This window comes from Drosophila mojavensis, unplaced genomic scaffold (assembly GCF_018153725.1).
Source record: "Drosophila mojavensis isolate 15081-1352.22 unplaced genomic scaffold, ASM1815372v1 contig_231, whole genome shotgun sequence".
NCBI lineage: Eukaryota > Metazoa > Arthropoda > Insecta > Diptera > Drosophilidae > Drosophila > Drosophila mojavensis.
Genome location: NW_025318772.1, coordinates 4,291,494 through 4,312,637, shown reverse-complemented (window position 1 = coordinate 4,312,637; position 21,144 = coordinate 4,291,494). Strand labels below are relative to the sequence as shown.

The 21,144-nt window shown below is 38.6% G+C and overlaps 2 protein-coding genes and 1 long non-coding RNA gene across 6 annotated transcripts; 2 read left to right on the top strand and 1 right to left on the bottom strand.

Annotated features, from left to right (window-relative positions):
- The first annotated feature begins 76 nt into the window (after positions 1–76).
- Positions 77–2,110, top strand: LOC6574917 (zinc finger protein 62). The gene is made up of 4 exons (XM_002000909.4): positions 77–367; positions 427–1,440; positions 1,496–1,845; positions 1,908–2,110. Exons 1-4 carry the CDS (start codon positions 176–178, stop codon positions 2,068–2,070), a joined length of 1,719 nt encoding a protein of 572 aa, XP_002000945.1. The 5' UTR covers positions 77–175; the 3' UTR covers positions 2,071–2,110.
- On the bottom strand, positions 2,106–21,006 carry LOC6574916 (leishmanolysin-like peptidase). Of its 3 annotated transcripts, none has more exons than XM_002000908.4 (10): positions 20,917–20,993; positions 19,991–20,258; positions 6,533–6,711; positions 5,382–5,412; positions 5,230–5,312; positions 5,036–5,147; positions 4,112–4,497; positions 3,645–4,058; positions 3,291–3,583; positions 2,106–3,226 (listed from the first exon to the last, which is right to left on the bottom strand). In XM_002000908.4, exons 2-10 carry the CDS (start codon positions 20,102–20,104, stop codon positions 2,772–2,774), a joined length of 2,067 nt encoding a protein of 688 aa, XP_002000944.1. In that variant the 5' UTR covers positions 20,105–20,258; positions 20,917–20,993; the 3' UTR covers positions 2,106–2,771. The 3 variants fall into 3 exon arrangements, with proteins under 3 accessions (XP_002000944.1, XP_043864019.1, XP_032589523.1); XM_044008084.1 differs by having other exon boundaries at positions 19,991–20,289; positions 20,917–20,986; XM_032733632.2 differs by having other exon boundaries at positions 19,991–21,006.
- On the top strand, positions 11,090–13,127 carry LOC26527902. 2 transcript variants are annotated; one of them, XR_004364890.2, is made up of 4 exons: positions 11,090–11,398; positions 11,462–11,845; positions 11,907–12,938; positions 13,002–13,127. It is a non-coding gene; the product is annotated as an uncharacterized LOC26527902 (long non-coding RNA). The 2 variants fall into 2 exon arrangements; XR_006356899.1 differs by having other exon boundaries at positions 11,462–12,938.
- Positions 21,007–21,144: the final 138 nt, after the last annotated feature.

Here is a 21,144-nt window from a genome sequence, read left to right as displayed (position 1 = left end):
ATTGATAAAAATTAATTTTGCATTTCGATAACAAAAACGGCTGACGATAACTACTTTGACAGTGGGTGTAACTATATCGATACTTTAATACCAGTGCAGACTATCGAATCTTTAGGAAAGCACAACAAAGTGAATTGTTTATTAATATTGTTTTGCTTTTTGTTTAACTTGAATAATGACGGGTAGTAGTGCTGTTAGAGATGCCGCTAAGGTGTCACTGACCAGCACAGATGCAACTGGCTGGCATCGCTGGTGTCGGCTCTGCGCTAAAGAGCATCCGGACAACGTAAATGTGTACTTCCGCAACGATGATCAAACATGGACGAGCGTACTGGCTGTGGCTATTGGTAAATATTTTTGGGTCAATGTAAGTTCTTGCTATTTTATGCACAATACAAGCATTGCTGATAATTTACAATTCATCAGATCAAAATGGATGATGAGCTGAGCAACGCCTTATGCAAAGAATGCTACACGCTGGTAGAGGATCTAATAGAATTCTCCGATCGTGTGAATCGTGTTCAAACGCTTTTCAGCAAACTGCAGCAGGCCGGCTCACAGAACACCTTAGACTATAATGAACTGCGTAGGGAATGTGGCCTGCAAGCAGACGACTGGAAACATATCGTTTCGAAGGAGTCTGCCATTAAAAAGACTGAAGCAGACGCAGTAGAATACATCGTGGATGAAATGGTCGAGTCAATTGACGAAGCTGCCGAAATAATGGACGAAATAGAAGAATCGGAAGAGTTCGTTGAGCATGATAATGACAATAACGCATTCGAATCGTACGCCGAGCCGATTGAACAAGAAGAGAGCGCGGAGAAAGACTACGTAGAAACAGAATTAATCAGAGACGAAACGTATGTGGAACAAGAGGATCCAAGTGACGAGGCACCGAAACCTCATATAGACTATACAGACACAGATGCAACAACATCAACAAATGGAGATGTACAAAAACGTGCAGAGACAGTCGCTGATACCCTTGAGGACCCCGAAGATGTAGATAGTGATCACAATCAATTCAAATGCACGTCATGTAGCAAAGGGTATAAGAATCAATTGGCCTTTAAGCGACACATGGCCGTGATTCATGGTCTGGTGCCCACAGATAAACACAATCTCGAATGTAAACGCTGTCACACCTACTTTCCGACGGAAACTCAACTAACTGCCCATTACCGTACCCATTTGCATGCCAAGGATAAGACGGAAAATACGTGTCCCTACTGTCCAAAATTCTTCACAACAGCCGGAGCTCTCAAGCGGCACGTAACGTGCATCCATGAGAATATCAAGCCATATATCTGTGACTGCTGCGGCAAAGGCATGAAGACTCTAACTGCACTTAACGAACACAAGCTGGTGCATACGGATGAGTGTCCCTTCGAATGTCCGATTTGCTTTAGGCGATTCAAAAACAAGGCCCGTCTGAAGGTGAGTTTCGATTGAGTTTCTATATGCTATGTCTACTGATCGAAATTGCTTTTAGATACATTCCGATACACATACGAATAACAACTACGAGTGTAATATCTGCGGCCTAAAGCTAAATACTCGTCGCACACTCAATATGCACCAGCTGGTTCACACGGATGCCAAACAGTACAAATGTGATGTGTGTGGTGCTGCTTTTAAGCGTGGCAAAACTTTGAAGGCGCATCTGATACTCCATACGGGGATTAGGCCGTACAAGTGCAACTTTTGTGGCAAGGACTTTTCGAATGGCTCCAATTGTCGCATGCACAAGCGCAAAACGCATCCCAAAGAGCTGGCTGAGGAAGAAGCACGAGGTGTAATGCGCTCCACACTGCTGCCCATGATTACGGAGCTGACCGAAGCGTAAGTTGACCTACTCTAAAATTACTTTCAATTCATGCAATTTGTGCTTACATAATTCATAGATCCAAACGTGTTAAAAAACCGGCGAAAGCAGGCACAGCAGTCATGCGTATAAGGGTCACGGAGGAGACGACGGGTCCACCAAATGAGAACATGTCCGACGAGGAATTGGCAGCAGAGGGCGATAATGAGGTGCTATATGAGATTGTGGAGGAGTGCCCCTAAGTTCACATATGTATATTAATAAAAAATCCAATTACTTTAATTTGTTTGGTATATTCACATATACAGTAGACTTTATTCACAAATACAGCTTAGACACTAGAATGTGGAAATTAGAAAATTTTCCGGGTGGTTGTATAGATCCTAAATGCAGCTAGGATGGTATAAAATTAGCCAACGCGAGCCCAAACAGCTTAAACAAAATTGCCAACACACAAATCACAAGAAATATAACGAACGAATTTCGAAACAATAAATAACAAAGATTTTTGTAGATGTAATAACAAATAAAAATAATATTGAATATGTCACAATCGGCTCTATTATTATAATTAACAAACAATAGTTGGGATTGTAACAATTCAGTTGAGTAAATGTAAAAGTGGCAAAACTTTGGAATGTTAAGATCAGCGCAGAAGAGGAATACTTAAGAGCTGTGCTTGAACGTTATATTGAGAAAAAAATACACCTTCATAAGAGCAAACTTTTCACCTACCTGGACCCGATTCTAATACAACGTTTCAGCATTTCCTTAGTAAAGATCACATATGGGGATAAAATACAATTAGAACTATACATACAAAATTAATATAGATAATACAACTAAGGCTTACAGTTAGACAAATTGAGCATATTGTACACATATACATTTACAAATTCTTCTAAACACATATAGAACATTGAGCTGCGCCTGATTTAATGACTTAAATAAGTCTAAGATAGCTCAGGACAGCTAACAGCACAGCGCTGAATATGGCCAAAGTTGGACGCTTTGCATCGGCGTCGCATGCAAGATTATCCCGTGGATACTTGTTCAGTGGATCGGGCTCCTCGCCTGGTCGGCATTGTTTACCTTCGGCGGCAAACTGGGCGCCGCACATCTCATGGCAAGGTGGACACATTATGGCGCCTTTATGTAGCCAACCATTCGCAGCGATGCGTATGGAGAGCTTTTGCCCAGGAAACGAGCATTTGTAGCTATAGTTGCCAACTAGAATGTGCAGCCGGCCATCGAAGCATTTGTATTTGTAGCAGCCGCTGCCCCAATGCTGCCACTCACGAGTCTGGTGGCAAGAGCGCTCCTCCCACATGGCTTCACTGTGATCGAAGCATTTGGAGCCATGCCCGTAGCTCTCCAGAGCAAAGTTCTTTTCGGGCTCTGTAAAAGGCAAGCAGTTTATCAGTCTGTGCAGCTTTTCGATATGGTCAAACGTATATCTTACTGGGATTATTCTCGACGAAGCGACAGTGAGAGCCGCGCACAATGACATTCTTGCTGCGCCAGGTGAACTCTTGTATGTAGGGGCAGTGATCCGCTAGGGAAACAGAGCCGCCATAGAAGCCCTCCTCACCGGACTTGATGTTGCTGAGACTGTCGAAATTCTGATAGGCCTTGGGCAGCTCGTACTCATGCTTGATAAGATTGCAAAGGGCCACAGAATTGCGATCGTCTGTGCATTCCGTTTGCAGTGGATCCTGTTTGACTTTCGAGCAGAACGGATGTATGGAACGCCCCCTATTCATGACAGGGATAGATAAATGAATGAGCCCCGAGAGTGAGCAATTTAACCACTCACCTGTCATGGTTCATTTGTATCCACTCCTTGCAGCTGCGCATGGCGAACATGCAGCCCAAGCCCTTGCCCCAGGTCAACGGGGAGGCCATCGAATAGTTGGCACGATACCAGCCCGAGTCCTCCATCAAGGCCAGTGTAATGCGCGAAAAGACTGGCGACTGAGTGTGTGTGCCCGTCATAGCTTCGTTCTCAAGGATGCGCTTCTCCCAATGGGTGAGGGCAGTACCTTCGCCGCCCTGATCCTCTAACTCGGCACCCTCCAGCTTATTGCAATTAAAGTGGGCTCGAACCTCAGCAACCACACGTGGCGTGACCAACATATCCACCACTTTCTTCACATGGCCTCCGCGCACAGCCCAATTGTGACGCTCCACTTTGCGAATGGTCTCGTTGCTCCACTGATGGATCTGCAATCTGAAGGGAGCATACATTAATGATGGCATCTATTTTCATTTTCTCCAACTCACTTTTCATTTAAATAGGGCTTGCCAGTGTCCGCTTTGCGCGGCGTACGCGGCTTTCCGTTATCGTCCCTGAAGAAGGCGTATAGACTAACCGAAAAGCCGAGGGCATGGAGAATCTCATGCTTCACTGTCGATATCAAGGTCTGCAGCTCCTGTGGCTTGGTGCTGATGCTCTCCGGACACAGGTTGGCATGTCCAGCTATGGGACGATCCAACAGCGCCTCCTGCTGACAATGAGCCGCATATGCTACAGTCAGTCCCTTGAAGCAGCGCTGCGTCTGCCTTGCCGAGACATAGAACACAAAGTCTGCGTTCTCGATGCCTTCTCCAGGTTTTGTATTGTTGTCGATGCGACAATTCTGACCCGTGCTGTTGCACACGCGACACACCTGTTAACAAAGAGAGAAAAAGAGAGAGAGTGGGGTATTTTTATAAATAATTCTGTATTGTAGTAAACTGAATGAGTGAGTGAGCATTCAGTCTGTTTAACTGATTGACTTTATCACTTGATTCAATGAGTAGCTCTTTAATTGACTGTCAACATAGCCTCTTGATAGACCAACAATTCAAATTGATTAACAGACTTTTCAACTAGCTAACAGAATAGCTGTTTGATTGAGTGACTGATTGCCCGACCGATCGACCTTATGACTGATTGACTAAATACTGACGAACCCCTTCATAGACAGACCTGATCAATGACTGACGGAATAGCCGACTGATTGATTAGCAAATTAGTCAATCGACCCTGACACTGTCTAACTCTCTTAGATGGCTTTACGAAATATCTACACACATTTATTATAATAATTTGATAAATAAATGAGATTGTTGTGATTTTGCTATGGGAACAAAGCTGTGCTCTGTCGAAAAATACTTGTCTTAGTCATCTAATTTAATATGTTTTTGCTAATCCGCTTTACTCACATCCAGATGCTCGTTGGGCACCACCACCTCGCCGCACATGGTCGTCGTCTTGCAATGGTCAATGCAGTGGGTGTGTCCATTCTTCACATACACCTGGGTGCTATCGCATTTGCTAAAGGTAATCGAATATACACGAATATGCATTAGTATGAAATTTGTGTTAAGCTTTCGTTGACCCAAGGGCCACTACACACCGATTAAGCCGGATGACGCCCTTCGTCTCGCGCACCATCAACGCCTGTTCCCAGAATTGCACTGCCTCGGGCAGCACGGTATCCTGCAAAGGTAATTTGAGCATTATTAAAATATATTTTACCGTTGCCTTTCAACGAAAAAGTAAACTTACATTAATCAAATTGAATTTCTCTTCTTCTAATCTGCAAGGTAAAGAAATAAGAAAACGAAATGAAGGTATATTTCAAATAATTCAAGATAATTAAAAAAACATAATTTAAGTTGGCTGATGTACTTTCTTAAATATATATTTCGGAGGCTATTTAAACTAAGTGAGTATATGAGATAAACTCTGTGACAGCAACTCAATGCCAAAATGCATATGCTCCGCTTTGCATAGGGTATGCGATTTGTGCTGTCGCGTTTATCATTCCTGGAATTGACCTTGTGCTTTGCCATTGTTAATGATCGCCGGCAATCGTCGACTTTGTTAGGTTGAAATTTTCAATCGGAGCCCAGTTATGGCGTGTCGCAATCGAGCTCTACCTCAACCCAAGCAGACAGAGACAGCGATAATTTTAACCAATTTTTGGTTGCAGGTGTTGCCCAATTGAAAGACAACTGGCTAACATTTCGGCAACGCTTAGCTTGACATTCGGCCAAGTCGAATGGTAAACTTTGGCCCATTAAAGCGCAATTAAAGTCAATTTGTTTGCCACACTCTTTCTTGACAAAGCGTTAAATGGGGTATATCTTGGTGTTTGGTGCTGCCCATGGGCTGTGGCTTTGTTCAGCAAATCTATCTCTATCTCTCTTTCTCTTCACATCTGTCACACCTCTTTTGAGTTGTTCCCATTGCAATAATTTATAAAGATACAGATACAGATTTTTAGATAGAAATACAGATATGGAGAAAGGTATAGACGTTGAGAAAACAATGGATAGATACGGAATTTGAAACGTAGATACAATAGATATTTGCTTCATCACAGTTTGATAATCAAGATGACTCTTAAGCTGTTTATTGACGGAAATATTAATACAATACAGTGAAGCCTGCTTATAGTTGAAAGCTTACAAAATCCCACGCTAAAATGAGCTAAAGAGCATTTTAAGAGCATTTTCTATATAAAATTTACATTATTTTTGTATGCTTTCTTGTAATAAGCAAGCATTGACTTCAGATAAAGCTAAATAAATATATATTAATCAGAAATATATTTTGAATGCTGCAAACAGCGTATGGCGAGGTCGGTTATGCCCGACCGTTGTCTTGCTGCAATTGTTTTCCGTTGTTTCGTTGGCTGCAAATGTCTCTCTCACCTGTACACTGAATCATCGTAGACAAGCAGAATGCGCAGCGGTTGATCGGCCACAAGGCTGCGCCGTCGCACGCTGTGCGCCGCCTGGTTTCCGTTGCCGTTCCAGTTCCCCTCGGAGTGCTCGCCGGCGACGTCATCGACAGCTTCGGTATCATCGTGTATGCGCACACCGTGGATGACCTGCAAAGGGAAGGGCGGGAGGGGCGGATGAGAAATTCGGCTCTGCTTTAAAATGTCTGCTAAACGAAAGCGAAAATGTGGCCAGCAATTAGATGACGACATGGACACAAAAGGCCACACACAAAGGCAGCTGTAATTGGCTACCTTTTTCTCTTTTTTGCTTTTTTTTGTAATTTTTTTATTTTTGGTGGATAAATTGCAGTGAAATTAATTTTTAAATTACCCGCCAAAATGTCGAACTGATTGAGACATCAAAATGTCAATGATTTGTGGCTTTTTGGCCAATTGGGTTTGCTAATTCACATTTGTTATTTTATTGTCGTTTTTTCTTCTTTTTTTTTTGCATTATAGTCAGCCTTTGTTTCGGCTATTGTGCAATGTGTGCCAATTATAGTGCATAAATTAGACCCTGTTGAATATTCAAAAGACCATGTCCAACCATTTAGACTGCTTATCTATTATAGTTTATGGTTGGTCGACCGGCCAATAGCACGAGCAACGCCTATGCTCACAAATTTGACAAGCGCATCTTTCAGATGCGGCTGAGTGCTCTAGTTTAAGGGTGTACGACCAACAGATACTCTGTTTGCCCGAAACATACGCACAGAGATAAAAGCACAGGTAGAAGATAAGAAATATATAATACATAATATATACAGACATCTACATATATAACAAGTAAGAAGGCTCCAGTCGAGACTGCTCGACTAGGAGATACCCTGAACCCTCTAAGCTGATATTCTAATCATTCTGCACTTCTTTTATGCACACATATATATGTACATACACATGCATTCACACGCACGCATAAGCCTGCGCTCTGCTAACTGCGCAGTAAGCAGCGACTGCGCTTGGGCTGCGCTGCAGTGTGGGCAATATTATGAGAATTTATTTGTTGAATAATTTCTTTTGTAGACATAGGATCTTAATAAAACTTTCAGAGCGTATTCATATGGTGAATATGTGTGTACATTCCAAAGCACAAGTCTCTAGTACTTGAAATGCGTTTTTTAAAAAATTGGGGGGAAAGGAGGCGTGGTATCCAAAATCTGTAAATTACAAAATCTTTGTATCGATTACCTTTATATACAACGCAAATTTGAAGACTCCAGGTCTAAAAATGTTCAAATTAGGCTGAAAAAACAATGCCGATTTTTCGATTATTCTCGATAAAAAAGTTATCGGATGAATTATCGAAAAAATAAAGCAAACTCGTACTGCGTATGGTACACACGAGTATGCATTTTCAATTTCAGCTTTCTAGCTCTTATAACTTCTGAGATCGACGCACTCATACGGACGGACAGACGGACAGGGCTATATCGACTCAGCTCATCGCGCTGATCAAGAATATATATACTTTGTGGGGTCTGCCACGCCTCCTTCTGCCCGTTACATACTTTTTCACAAAACCATTATACCCTGATTTCCCATTTTCAATGGGTTCAGGGTATAAAAAATAAAGATAGAGACACGACTCCTGAGTATTTTTATAATGCGTAAAATTGCAAATCATTTCACAATCAAGATAGTAAGTCGATATTTATCGCTCATGGTGCTCTAGAATTCATCGACAGCTATCATAGAACTGAAAATGCCAGTTAGGCAAGCTCATTATCTTCAAACTCTACAGGGTATAGCAAATGAATTACATGTCCAGGGAATCCAAGACCTCGGCAATGAAGATCGAAAGTTAGTTCACTCTCAACCACAAGCAAAAACAAAAGTGAATAGAGGTAAATCCAGCTTGCACATGCTATAAACCCATTTACCTGTTTGCTCGTATATACAATATAATGAAGTGCGCGCTGCGAGCAATATGCACTCTCAAATCTGAATAATCATTAGCGATGTTAACAAGACTATATTCATTCCGATTCGCCAATTACTTTAATGCCACAATTTGTAGCTGATGAATTGGTCGTGAGAATCGATTCGAACCGGTGTGAATTTGTAATGCCGTTAAATGGCAAAAACCCAAACACCTGCACAATCTGCATAGCCACTAAGAAAAGCTGCTTTGGGGAAATACCGACCAAGAATGCATACTCAACCATTTTACAAAACCATTCGTTTCTGTTTTATTGCTCTTAAGGAAAGTTATACGACATAGTTCCATAGATATTGATAAATTCTAACGCAAGTGTTTAGATTGGTTAGCAGATGCATATATAAATATATATACAAAGTTTTATGTGAATAGCTTCAGAATGTGCCCACAGAAGAGGCAATAAATGTATAATGTCCTCTGTAAGTGTATGAACACCATTTAAGCTTATGTAAACATACTTAAATGTGTATATATATCCATTTACTTGAACGATCTCGACAACAATAACAGCAATTTATCTATATTTGTCTATTCAGCAACAAAGGAACGATCACCAAGAAGAAGAAGAAGAAAGAGAACGAGACAACAAATAGCGACGCAGTGTAGTGGAGAGGTACTAAGTACGATCATTGCAGACGGGTATATATGGCTGCAAGTTGCACTATAATTGTAATATTGCTCAAATTTATTATTTCGACTCCAACTTAAAAGCTCTGCTATAGACTTCTATAACTCAATTCTTAATATGTAAAATAGTAGAAGTTATTGGCTTGTCCTTGGCATTTCTATCAGAATAGAAAATCGAATATACTCTTTTCGCCATGCAAGCGAGTATGCACAAATGCTGAATGTATGAAAACCATTAAGATAACAAAAGAACAAACTTTGCAATAAGCGTCAACAGCTAAAATCGTGACGGCCTCAACAATTGAACAGCCGCTTGCATGATCTTCAATCAAAGAGGCTGCTCGAGCCCCACTCGCCTTCCCGCCTTCGTCATGCAGAGACTCAATATGGTGTTTCATTTTGTGGTTTGCGCACTGCGAATTGTGTTGCATCGAAATGCGTTTAGCTGCTTTCAATCTTGCAAATTGCGGCATTCACCAGGTGAAAGATGAGCCGCAGCACCTGACGCACAATGCGCTTGGTAGTTGATGGCAAGCGGTGCCACAACGACCCAGCTGTGCAACATGTGGCAAGTTTATAGCGCCAGTGTCGATGCCATGCCGCAAGCCAACAACCGTATTTCAATCAACGCACAGTGGTACAAAACTAGTTTTGAATAGTACAAAATAAACAATATCATTTAATTACTTACATTTAATTATATGATATGACCTCCCCTATTTACAATTATATGAGGAAGTATACGAATCTCAACCACAGCTGTCTCTTTTTGGTATTTCGAGTTCCTATTTATTGATTATTTTATTACTTACTTAATACTTTGTTAATCTGACGAAAGAAAAAAGTCTATTTATTTTTTATTCATCTTGCCCCACTGTTTCTCAATTTTTTCGAATGTTGCAACAATAGGAACCGTGACAGACTTTGCAATTCATCCAACATTAGCTTTGACTTTTCAATATTATTGACAGAAACATTGAAAATATTCACCTATTGAAAAGTTATCAATATCGAGAAAATATTTTCAAATGTTGCAATTGAAATGAATAAAATTTATATTTTCTTTAAAGTTACAATGTATTTGTATGGATGGGCACGCACCTTCACAACACAATGGGACGATAATAAGTCTTAAGTCATTGTGAAACAAGCTTCAATTATTAAGGAAGAGCATAGTAATCAAATTAAATATTAATACTTCTTACAAGACTTTTAAATATATTCAATTATTTTTATACCCTATCAATGGGAAATCAGGGTATAATGGTATTGTGAAATGTACCACAAAGTATGTATATATATTCTTGATCAGGGTGACGAGCTGAGTCGACTTGGCCTTGTCCGTCCGTCTGTTCGTCTGTCCGTATGTATGAACGCGTCGATTTTAGAATTTCAAATTTTTTTTAAATGTTCGTATTTACAGCGCTGATATCGAGTTTATCATTAAATATCGATAACTGATCCCGATCTTTTTTTTTTATCGATAAAACCCTTATCGAAAACCAGTTATAAAATTATATCTTCTACACCTTTATTGCTAGTCTCCAAATTTTTAATGTATGCTTATATGAAATTTATGCAATTTCGGTTTTTGTTAAAATTTACCCCCACCTCTATATCCACCCCCTCACCCTCATGTTTGTAAAAAGCGTATTTCAAAAACTAGAGACTTGTGCTTTAGCAAATACATGCATATTCATATTATAATCATAGTCTGAAAGTTTCATGAAGATCGTATGTGTACAAAAAAGGTTATTAAATAATTAAGTTCTCATAGTAAGGGCACACTGCAGCCCATGCGCGTTTATGCGTGGGTGCTTGTGTGTGTATGAGTTTGTGTACGTGTGTGTGTAAATGTTTGTGTATGTGTGTGTGTATGTGTGTGAGTGTGTGTGTGTATGCGTGTGTGTGTATGTGCGTGTTTCTTGTGTAAGCTGAAAGACGCGATAGCTATTGCTCCAAATGTGTTTTTGTATGTGTCTATAAAAGAAGCGCAGAATGATTGGAATATCACTTCTTTGCAGCGTTCAGGGTATCTCCCAGTCGAGTAGTTTCGAATACTGCTTTTAACTGATGAATTTAATGACTTTTTAATATACATAAAATTTGTAAGCTAATGCTGATCCCTAGACCAATCGACTATGGAAATGGAAACAGAACTAATATTTCGTTCGGTTTGTCAACATGGGATGTGCATTTATCGTAGTATTTCTCATACAAATGAGTTTGGTAAGCTGACAGAATCCCATCTATAGTATCCTTATGGAACCACTTTTTCTATTGTATATAAAGGTGGGAAGTTTTTTTAAATTTCTGAATGTAGAGTGCGACATCATGGATCCACAAATTATAGCTACAGAAGAATGCCGTATAAGAGCCTTCAATCGCTCTGAAAATTACTTAAATATTATAGCCAATTTGGAGCAAAGAGTCACAAAAGTAAGCAAATTCACTTCAAATATCAATTCTATTCACATAAATATTTCATCTTTTTTCCAGCTCAAAGTTTCATTTCGATTTATTAAGCGCGAACGGGGAGGTTGACATCCGTTCCTATATGCAATGAGCGTTGATGTGTGTAAATTCTTTGACGGCTCCTTTAAAAATCCGTTGACCACGATAATCTACGATTATTTAGTGGCGTACACGAATCTCAATCATAGCTGTCCCTATTTGGTATTTCGAACAATTATTTAAACCTACTCTGCTTCTTTTAAATGCAGTCTATTTTGTTTAGAAAAATTCCTATCTCAAATTACTTCGACTCAATCTAAATGAACTGGATATACTTAGTCGATTTCCACTCGAAGAAGGTGTATATGGTGCTCAATCATCGTGGTACAGCAATAACAAATTGATCCTTCATCTGAATGGGTTGGCGTCTTTAACTAAGTCTTACAAAAAGCATTAACAATATAGTTAAGTATGAAAATTGTATATACCACTTTTCATAAGTATTTAAACAGAATTCAAAATATTTTTTGCAGAATGCAGATACCGAAGACCTTGGCTAATGTTGTATATTGTTCTGCAGACGGCAAACAGTATATACATCTTGATAAGAATAACTAGCTTGGTCAAATTAATTACAAAAAATGTTTTTTATGTGTCTATATAAATAAATTTGTATACCCTGAAATCAGTGTATATTTTTCTGAAAATCTATGCAAAGGCTACAGCAGGCGTGACAGACTCCATAAAGTATATATATTTTTGCGACGCGCTGAATCGATATAGCCACGTCCGCCCGTTGATATGAAATTTTGCATGTATACCATACGCAGTACAATTTATCATAACTTTTCAAGAACTTATCCGATTTCCTTGATAAAGGAATTTAGTTTTTTAGCGTAATTTTAATACGTTTAAACCTGGAGACTTCAGATTTACTGTGTATATACATTTGATATGATATGATATGAAAATTATGTAATTTACGCATTTTAAGTACTACTATTCAACAACAAAAATTTCATATTATAGTCCACACCGCAGCTCAAGCGCAGTCGGTGCTTACTGCGCATAAAAGAAGCGCAGAATGATTGGAATATCACTTCTTTGCAGCGTTCAGGGTATCTCCCAGTCGAGTAGTTTCGAATACTGCTTTTAACTGATGAATTTAATGACTTTTTAATATACATAAAATTTATAAGCTAATGCTGATCCCTAGACCAATCGACTATGGAAATGGAAACAGAAGTAATATTTCGTTCGGTTTGTCAACATGGGATGTGCATTTATCGTAGTATTTCTCATACAAATGAGTTTGGTAAGCAGACAGAATCCCATCTATAGTATCCTTATGGAACCACTTTTTCTATTGTATATAAAGGTGGGAAGTTTTTTTAAATTTCTGAATGTAGAGTGCGACATCATGGATCCACAAATTATAGCTACAGAAGAATGCCGTATAAGAGCCTTCAATCGCTCTGAAAATTACTTAAATATTATAGCCAATTTGGAGCAGGGAGTCACAAAAGTAAGCAAATTCACTTCAAATATCCATTCTATTCATATAAATATTTCATCTTTTTTCCAGCTCAAAGTTTCATTTCGATTTATTAAGCGCGAACGGGGAGGTTGGCATCCGTTCCTATATGCAATGAGCGTTGATGTGTGTAAATTCTTTGACGGCTCCTTTAAAAATCCGTTGACCACGATAATCTACGATTATTTAGTGGCGTACACGAATCTCAATCATAGCTGTCCCTATTTGGTATTTCGAACAATTATTTAAACCTACTCTGCTTCTTTTAAATGCAGTCTATTTTGTTTAGAAAAATTCCAATCTCAAATTACTTCGACTCAATCTAAATGAACTGGATATACTTAGTCGATTTCCACTCGAAGAAGGTATATATGGTATTCAATCATCGTGGTACAGCAACAACAAATTGATCCTTCATCTGAATGTCTCAGCATCTTTAACAAAGTCTTACAAAAAGCATTAACAATATAATTAAGTATAAACAAAAATTTAATATACTATTTCTATTTTATATATTTAAACACAGTTTAAATTGTTTTTTAGTGAATACAGATTGCGAAGACCTTGGCTAATACCGTATATTGTACTGCAGACTGCAAAAATTATATATCTACGTCTTGATATGAATAACTAGCATGGTCAAATTACCTACAAAAAAAAGTTTTATTTCTGTGTTTATATAAATAAATTTTTGTATTATTTTAATCTGCATCTTGCCCCACTGTTTCACAGACTTTTCGAATGTTGCAACAATAGAAACTGTGATAGGCTTTGCCATTCAGCGAACAACAGCTGCGAAAACAGCTTTATTGAAGACTTTTCAAAATAATTGACAAACACTAAGTATGTTTATGAATAAATAAGTATATATGTACATATATTTTCATTTATTAATACGCAAAAAAAATAAAATTCAGTCGTAACTGAAAGTTCATTAAACAAGTTATCAAACCTGTGTGACAAAAATAAATATGACTTCAAATGTTCAATATTTAGAGACTGCATTTGGCTTTCAATTCTTATGCATTATTCAAATATTTACAAGTGCACACACACACCCACATATTCATACACACACCAACGGAATATTTCTTTTTTGATTGGATTAAGTTTTATTTATCATCAAACGTAAATTTATTTGACTTGTATTAAATTCATTAAATTTAAATTTAATTCGTTTATTAACAAAGAAACTCCAGAGATGAGAAAGGGGTCATCAGGTGAGGGGTACTGGAATTACCGAGATCACGCTGTGATTAGCTGTTTATAGCATATTTTAATGTACATAAATATTATTTAGAGGGACACAAGATCTTATTTCTTATGACGTCAATGAAATACCTTGCTCAGCTTCAGATTTATTAGTTTGACAATTGGCTACTAAATCCTGTTAGTTGAAGTCAATGACCTCTATAGAGACGAGCAAATAAATTAGTCACAGACTTTGTAATATATATATATTAATACATATGCCTTTAAGTCTTGCCTGACTTTGCTATCAATTTGACATTCTAATATAATTTCACTAACAAATTTAGAGACCCTTTGTAAACTTATCAAGAATTCCAAAAGGTATACGACATTAAACGAATATGAATCATATTCCGATTTAACATTTTATAAACTGGATTTAATAGAATCAGGTTGGTCGTTATATATTTTGGGAAATTGTAATTAGCTGATTAGTACCCCCAAGCCATAATATCAATACAAATACTACATATTAAATATTAATTATTTTTATATATATGACTCAAACACTTTATGAGATTGAGATCTAAAAATATTTATATAGCTGCTCCTAAAGCATAAAGCGCTAATGAGTATATAATTTGTTTGCTTGTACTCCGCTCAACTGCGGCTTTTACACACACTATCAAGCCGATCTCATTTACCATTTACATAAATATATTAGAAGAGAAAAAAAGTTGAGATGAAAAGAAGATGAATGATTATGGAATGGGTGCAGGAGCAGCCGCCACACTTTCTAACCACAGCAAATATGCTTATTCAATCTGAGATAAGACGTAATGCTCAAGTAGTTCACAAATTGCGACTGCCTAACGAAATTTATTTTTGCGTGTCACAGTCGAGCGTGTCCAAGTTTGCAATGAGACTCACGTCTAAGGCGATAGAAATGTGGTCAGGGGTGTGCAAACAAAGGAGGACGGGGCGAAAAAAAAGAGAAATGTACCGTTTGCTGCGCCTGGCTGACTCCCGTCTTTGCATTTTTAGTCAAACGAACAAACAAAAACGCCCATAAACCGTAAACACGATCTGTTGCACGCATGTGCCGGGCCGAGCAGTGGGCGCCGGGCACTCAACAGTTGCGCATGCTAATTTGAGCAGGTGAATCGATCAACAGCAGAGACGAGCGGGCGCTATGTTAAGTAATTATTTACGTGCGTCGTGTAGTCAATCTGTCAATCGTTCACTGAGCCAGGCCAACCATGACGACATTTCACTCTCCATCTCTGCCTTTCACACTCTTCCTTTTGCTCTCTTCTTCTTCTTCTACACGTCTTAACTTTTTTGTCAACACTTTGGCGCTCTTCCGCAGTGCCGGCCAGATCAATCGAAGCTTTCAAGCTTGACTGACTACGAGTGAGCGAGACAGTGCGATAACAGTACATGTGCTTTCACTTTCGTTCAAGCTTCGCTGTAGCCCTGGCCACTTTAATTGTTTCTTTTACAAGCAACACACATGCAAATGTACGTGTGTGTGCCATTGTGTGTGTGCCTGTCTGTACATGCATTATTGATCAGCGACTACTTTGCATGCTGTGCTACTTTATGGTTTATTTGCTTCTCTCGCGCTCAATTTGTTTGTTACCTCACAATATGACCGCAGCGGACATGTTACTTAATTAAAGTGATGAATACAACACAAAGGCACATTAATAAACTAACCACATCAATACGCACACACACACACTTTATGCAGTTGCCATGCGACGTACATTAACACACACGCACTATTCTGCCAGAGGCAATGTTTAGAATGAATTATTTCCAATTTGAGTGGCTAACAGGCGTAAATTGAATAAAATCGGATGGTCGTTTATTATTGCATTTGTAGACCCATATGTCTGTATATATATGTATGTAATTATTCTGTGCGTTAGAATGAAGCACTTAGTATCCATATCCATTATTTGCGTGGAGCGGCACGTAGCATTGCAGGAGAGCAAAAGCCGTGGCAATAATTGAGAACAAACTCAAATACAATTTGAAATTCCCTGGAAATGCGTCTAAATTCGTTTTGCAATATTCCATTGTATCACATTATTAAGAGGCGTAGTCCGAATGCAGGCTGAGCCAAAAGATGATGGGCAGCGGGACTGAACAGTGAATAGACAAAACAAACACAGCGAAAGAGGGAAGAGCGCGCAAGAGAGAGGAGTGTAGCTGTTCAAGGTTGCCACCTACTTAAAGTATTTCAGTCTGGACACTGGACTAAGCCACACACTTTGCATCATTCACAGTTGTCGTTTTTGGTCAACTTGTTGCGTTTTATCTGCGCTATGTAAATAAATAAAGCGCCAATTCATAATATTGACCTGGCGTGTGTTTCAAAATTAGCCTCCAGCTATGTAGCATAATCAACTAACTGGCTGGCTACTCTGTGGCTTTCGACAAACTTGTTTCTCTGTCAGTTTGCAGACACACAAACACGAACACTCACACACACATATATATATATTTATATACAGCATCAGCTGGAGATAAGTTGTGCGATTTTATCATTCGCACTTGTTTATTTGCCCGTTTGTTTACACAACGCCTTCAATGAGCTTAGGTTCTATACTATACATATCATTACATGTATTTAGTGTGTACCTAAAAAGAAAGAATAATTTTTTACCTAATATCGAATATTAAATGCCGTAAGTTGAAAGTATGTCTATTGAAGAACTCATCTAGAATTAGTAGACCTTTTAAATATGCATATGTATGTTATGTATGTATACATATGTATGTTCATGCATATACATAAATGTATTTGTAAATGCATATGTTTATTTTTAGTTACTTCCCCATATGCAAGCACACACATAGTTTATTTATGTGTAGAGCATTCAAATGTTTTAATTAGAATAAAAAGAACAATTGCAATAGCTCACGTACAGTTTCTGCAGCTGCAATTGAGATTACAATTCTTTCTCCCACTTTCCAGTCCAGCAAAACAAACAGCAATTTGCAAGGACACACAGAACACACACACGCACACACACATACACCCACGTTTAACATTCATAAATCCAAAGGCGTGTGTGTGTATGCAAATCTGTAACCTGCTGCCAATTATGAAGGCAAACAAAAACAGAAATCTGTGCACAAATTTCGAGGCCAAAGATGTTAGCTCCAATAACCTCCCCTGTTTTGCTACCGGCCAGACTGGAGACAACCTTTCAAGAGGTCTTCAGGTAATTTTGCTTGGCATTGAGTGCACAATAGAAGTTTAGTTACATATACGGAATATATACAGCTGTGTTCATGGAAATATTATTGTGGCTGAACATTGAATGTTGGACAGCAAAATGTGATAAATACAATATATAAACTTTGTGGAGTGCGGTGTTAATAAGCATGCAAACAAATGTACATATATGGAACAGAGGCATATAACGGCATATATAATCAATAACAAATTAAAGGAATGCACATCCAATAGATTAAATCACATACATTATAATCATAACAATGCTGTTCGTTTCAATTTATTTCCAGTCAATTCCAACTAACACAATAATAATTATTTATAAATAACAAATTTGTTATCTTAGGCTAAAATCTATGGAATGCTACACATACATAAGCATCTTCTTGTTCTTTATCTCTATTCTCTATCTTTCTTCTTTATCTCAGTGGCTATCAGCAGCAACCTCAATGTCAGAGAGATGATTCAATTTGTTGCTTTTCCCTGTTTCAATTCATTTAAGTCTAATTAAAACAGAGCTCTGTGTTTGATTGGGACGACCGGACGGATGGGCGGGAGTACGGGTGTACGAGTAGCTGGCACTTAGTCGCCAACAGTGCCCGCATTTATATCCACATTTACATACTCGTATAAATCCGAGCAATCACCGCATAACTCAGGATCTGGGCGGGCAGCATTCGCGGCGGGGAGTTCGAGGGGAATGCCTGCATATAACACAGTTCAAATTACAAATAATTAAATTAATTACTTATGCGGAAAAACTGAAGCAGAAATTGACCCTAAATAGTGGGTGGCCTGGCTACACCCTGTAATAAAAATGTGATTTGTCGAGGAAGACCACAATTTTCTCGCTCCTCTGATTTCAAGCGAATAGATTGCTTACAAAGAATTAGGAGTATAATATATTTCAAAACCTTTTCAAATGGAATAACTCTACTTTTACTTATAAGAATTAAGTATCTCTATCTATTCTAGAGATTTAAATAAAGTTTAAATATTTAAAAATATTGACGCAATGCTACGCTCAAAAAGTCTTATTATCTCACCTTCTCGTTGAAATTTGGTCAACTACCCATCAAATTAATGGATCTATATTAAAGCTAATTATTAGCCCTCTCAAAACACGTTTAAAATGACTAAAAACATTTTAAGATATTTTTTACGATTAGTCACGTAGTGGTTCTTTAGCCGTATATTTAAGATTATAATAACCATATATATACATATATAACGATTATTTATTTTGTCATTTTAGTTGAAACAAAAAAAAATTCCAGGGTATTAAAAGGTTAATTGTACTGTAATTCGACTCGCTTTCTACAGACTCTCATTTAAATGCAATACACATAAAATATAAATATATATATACATAGAAATACATATATCTTTCGATACAATTCTCAGTAACTGAACCGGTCACAGCCAGCGCCAGCGCTAGCTTTACAATAATTATGTAAATTATTCGTTTTACCGCAATTGTCGGTGACCTTTTCGTTTTTTTCCTTTTTATGCGAGTGCGCCAATTAAAATGGATGTCGGTTGCATTTAGAACGTCGCGACGTTGCAAGCATGCGTTGCACTTGGCCATCGAGTCGACGCAACAGGTGTCGGACATTAAACCGGGCGACAGCCGGTTTGAGCCACGCGCTCTGCTCGAGCTGTGGGCGATTCGGTAACTGGCATACCGTTAGAGGCCGTTGCATGAAACTGCACTGAATCATATGAGTCAGATGCGATTACCAAATGAGCTTAGTCAATCCATCCATCAGTCGTCAGCTTCACGCGAAGTTGATGTGTGAGAACTGAACTGAACTGAACTGAAGCTGTTGTCAAAATTGCAAATCTATGTGTGTGTATATTAATCAGATTTCAACAGCATTTGTTAGAGTGGCAACGCATTCAAAAGTTTATTATTCTTGCAGCTCTTCGAAACCAGTTCAAACTCAATTCAGAACTAGTTTCAAGCACTTCTGAAACTATTGCAAATTTATTTTCATTTTTAAGGGCAATCAAATGTTCATGTTCATGTCAATCAGTAGCTCATGCAGCTAAATCAGCCTCCATATTCGAATACCCAAGACTAGATTGGAAATGGTTTTATCAAAATAACAAGAATAAATTAGAATGCGAGAAGAGCACAGTTTGCATAGCTTTTAATACGCATAAATGCTCTAATTAGTTGCGCTGGGAGCTAATTATAAGTTTTCTCCGAACTCGATAACGAGTTAACATTTAATGACGAGCTTAGGCCACACACGCGCCTCCCACACAGTCGCACGGGCGGAAATGAACAATGGCAAATTGCAAATCAACGGATAAAGGATTTCGAGGTGAATCAATGATGGACTGGGTGTGGGTAGTCAGTGTAGGGGTCTTGGAGTCTGCTACTCACCTCGTGGGCTTTGGGGTGTTGGTGCTGGCAGTTGTGCGCATTAACTGTCAACCAGCAGCAGCAGCAGCAGAGGTACACAAGAATGGCCAATTGAAGCTGGTCCGGACGTTGCATGGCGTTTCTCAATGCGTGGGCGGGTATTGTTGGTTGAGTTGAGGCGTTGTTGTGGGAACTAATAGTCGAGCTAGCTCCGTACTAATTATAGAAGTAATGCAGGAACCTCTCACTCAATGCCAGGTTTGCATGGTGAGGATTGTTATTGTTCTTGCTGTTGGCGTGGAACAGCTTCAGTTGAAAACCTGCACACACGCACACACACAACGAACATGCATATAGTTGTGTGTGTGCTTGCACATGCACAAACACTTAAGCATTTGTTTGCAGCGTTTCTCGATTGTTGTTGCATGCTTTATTAGCCGATATTTGCTCATACGCTTTATGCTTCTTTCTTTGTATATGTATATTTTGCTTATTTTTTGTTGTCAATTAACTCGCGCAACGAAACCGGCTGGGCAGCCCATGCTCCTGTCCCTGCCTCGCCCGCGCTTACACACACACGTAATATATATATATATACATATATATACACACACACAGGCACAGTCACTTGCGCTTAGTTACACAGCAAATTGGAATTGGGGCTTTGGTTTTGGATTTGGGTGGGTGCGTCCGCGTCCGCGAATTTGGTCTACAAGCAGCCGCAACGCCAACAAGCCGCCGCTACGGTGCCACAATCTTTGCCTGCAGTCGCTTGTGTTGTTGTTACAACAACAACATTTAAATGTCAAATTCTCATGAACTGCATTGACAGGCGTTTCATTTAACACTGAATGGTCAACACATTATTTATAAAATAACAGTCTCACACATAATATTACATTTATTTATACATTTTCATTCATTATAACATATAAACAAACACAAACACAATAAACACGGTCTATGGAGTCAACAATAGGAAAGACGCGATAACAGCGTCCTACTTGGTTGACGTTCGCTTCCGAATTGAATGAATGAGCAAATGATTGTTGTTTCTTAAACAAAAAATCGATAATCCGATATGTTTTGATTGGTGCGACCTATCGTTGTGTGTGAATGCAATACAAAATATATCGAGTATTGACATCGATAACAAACTAATAAAAACAGCTGTT

Coding starts and splice junctions, on each gene's coding strand:
- LOC6574916 (XM_032733632.2), bottom strand. CDS start 20,104: ATGCAACGTCCGGACCAGCTTCAATTGGCCATTCTTGTGTACCTCTGC. Junction 6,712..19,990: donor AACACCCCAAAGCCCACGAG/GTGAGTAGCAGA, acceptor TTCCCTTTGCAG/GTCATCCACGGTGTGCGCAT. Junction 5,148..5,229: donor GGCGTCATCCGGCTTAATCG/GTGTGTAGTGGC, acceptor GATTACCTTTAG/CAAATGCGATAGCACCCAGG.
- LOC6574917 (XM_002000909.4), top strand. CDS start 176: ATGACGGGTAGTAGTGCTGTTAGAGATGCCGCTAAGGTGTCACTGACC. Junction 1,441..1,495: donor AAAACAAGGCCCGTCTGAAG/GTGAGTTTCGAT, acceptor AATTGCTTTTAG/ATACATTCCGATACACATAC. Junction 1,846..1,907: donor ATTACGGAGCTGACCGAAGC/GTAAGTTGACCT, acceptor CATAATTCATAG/ATCCAAACGTGTTAAAAAAC.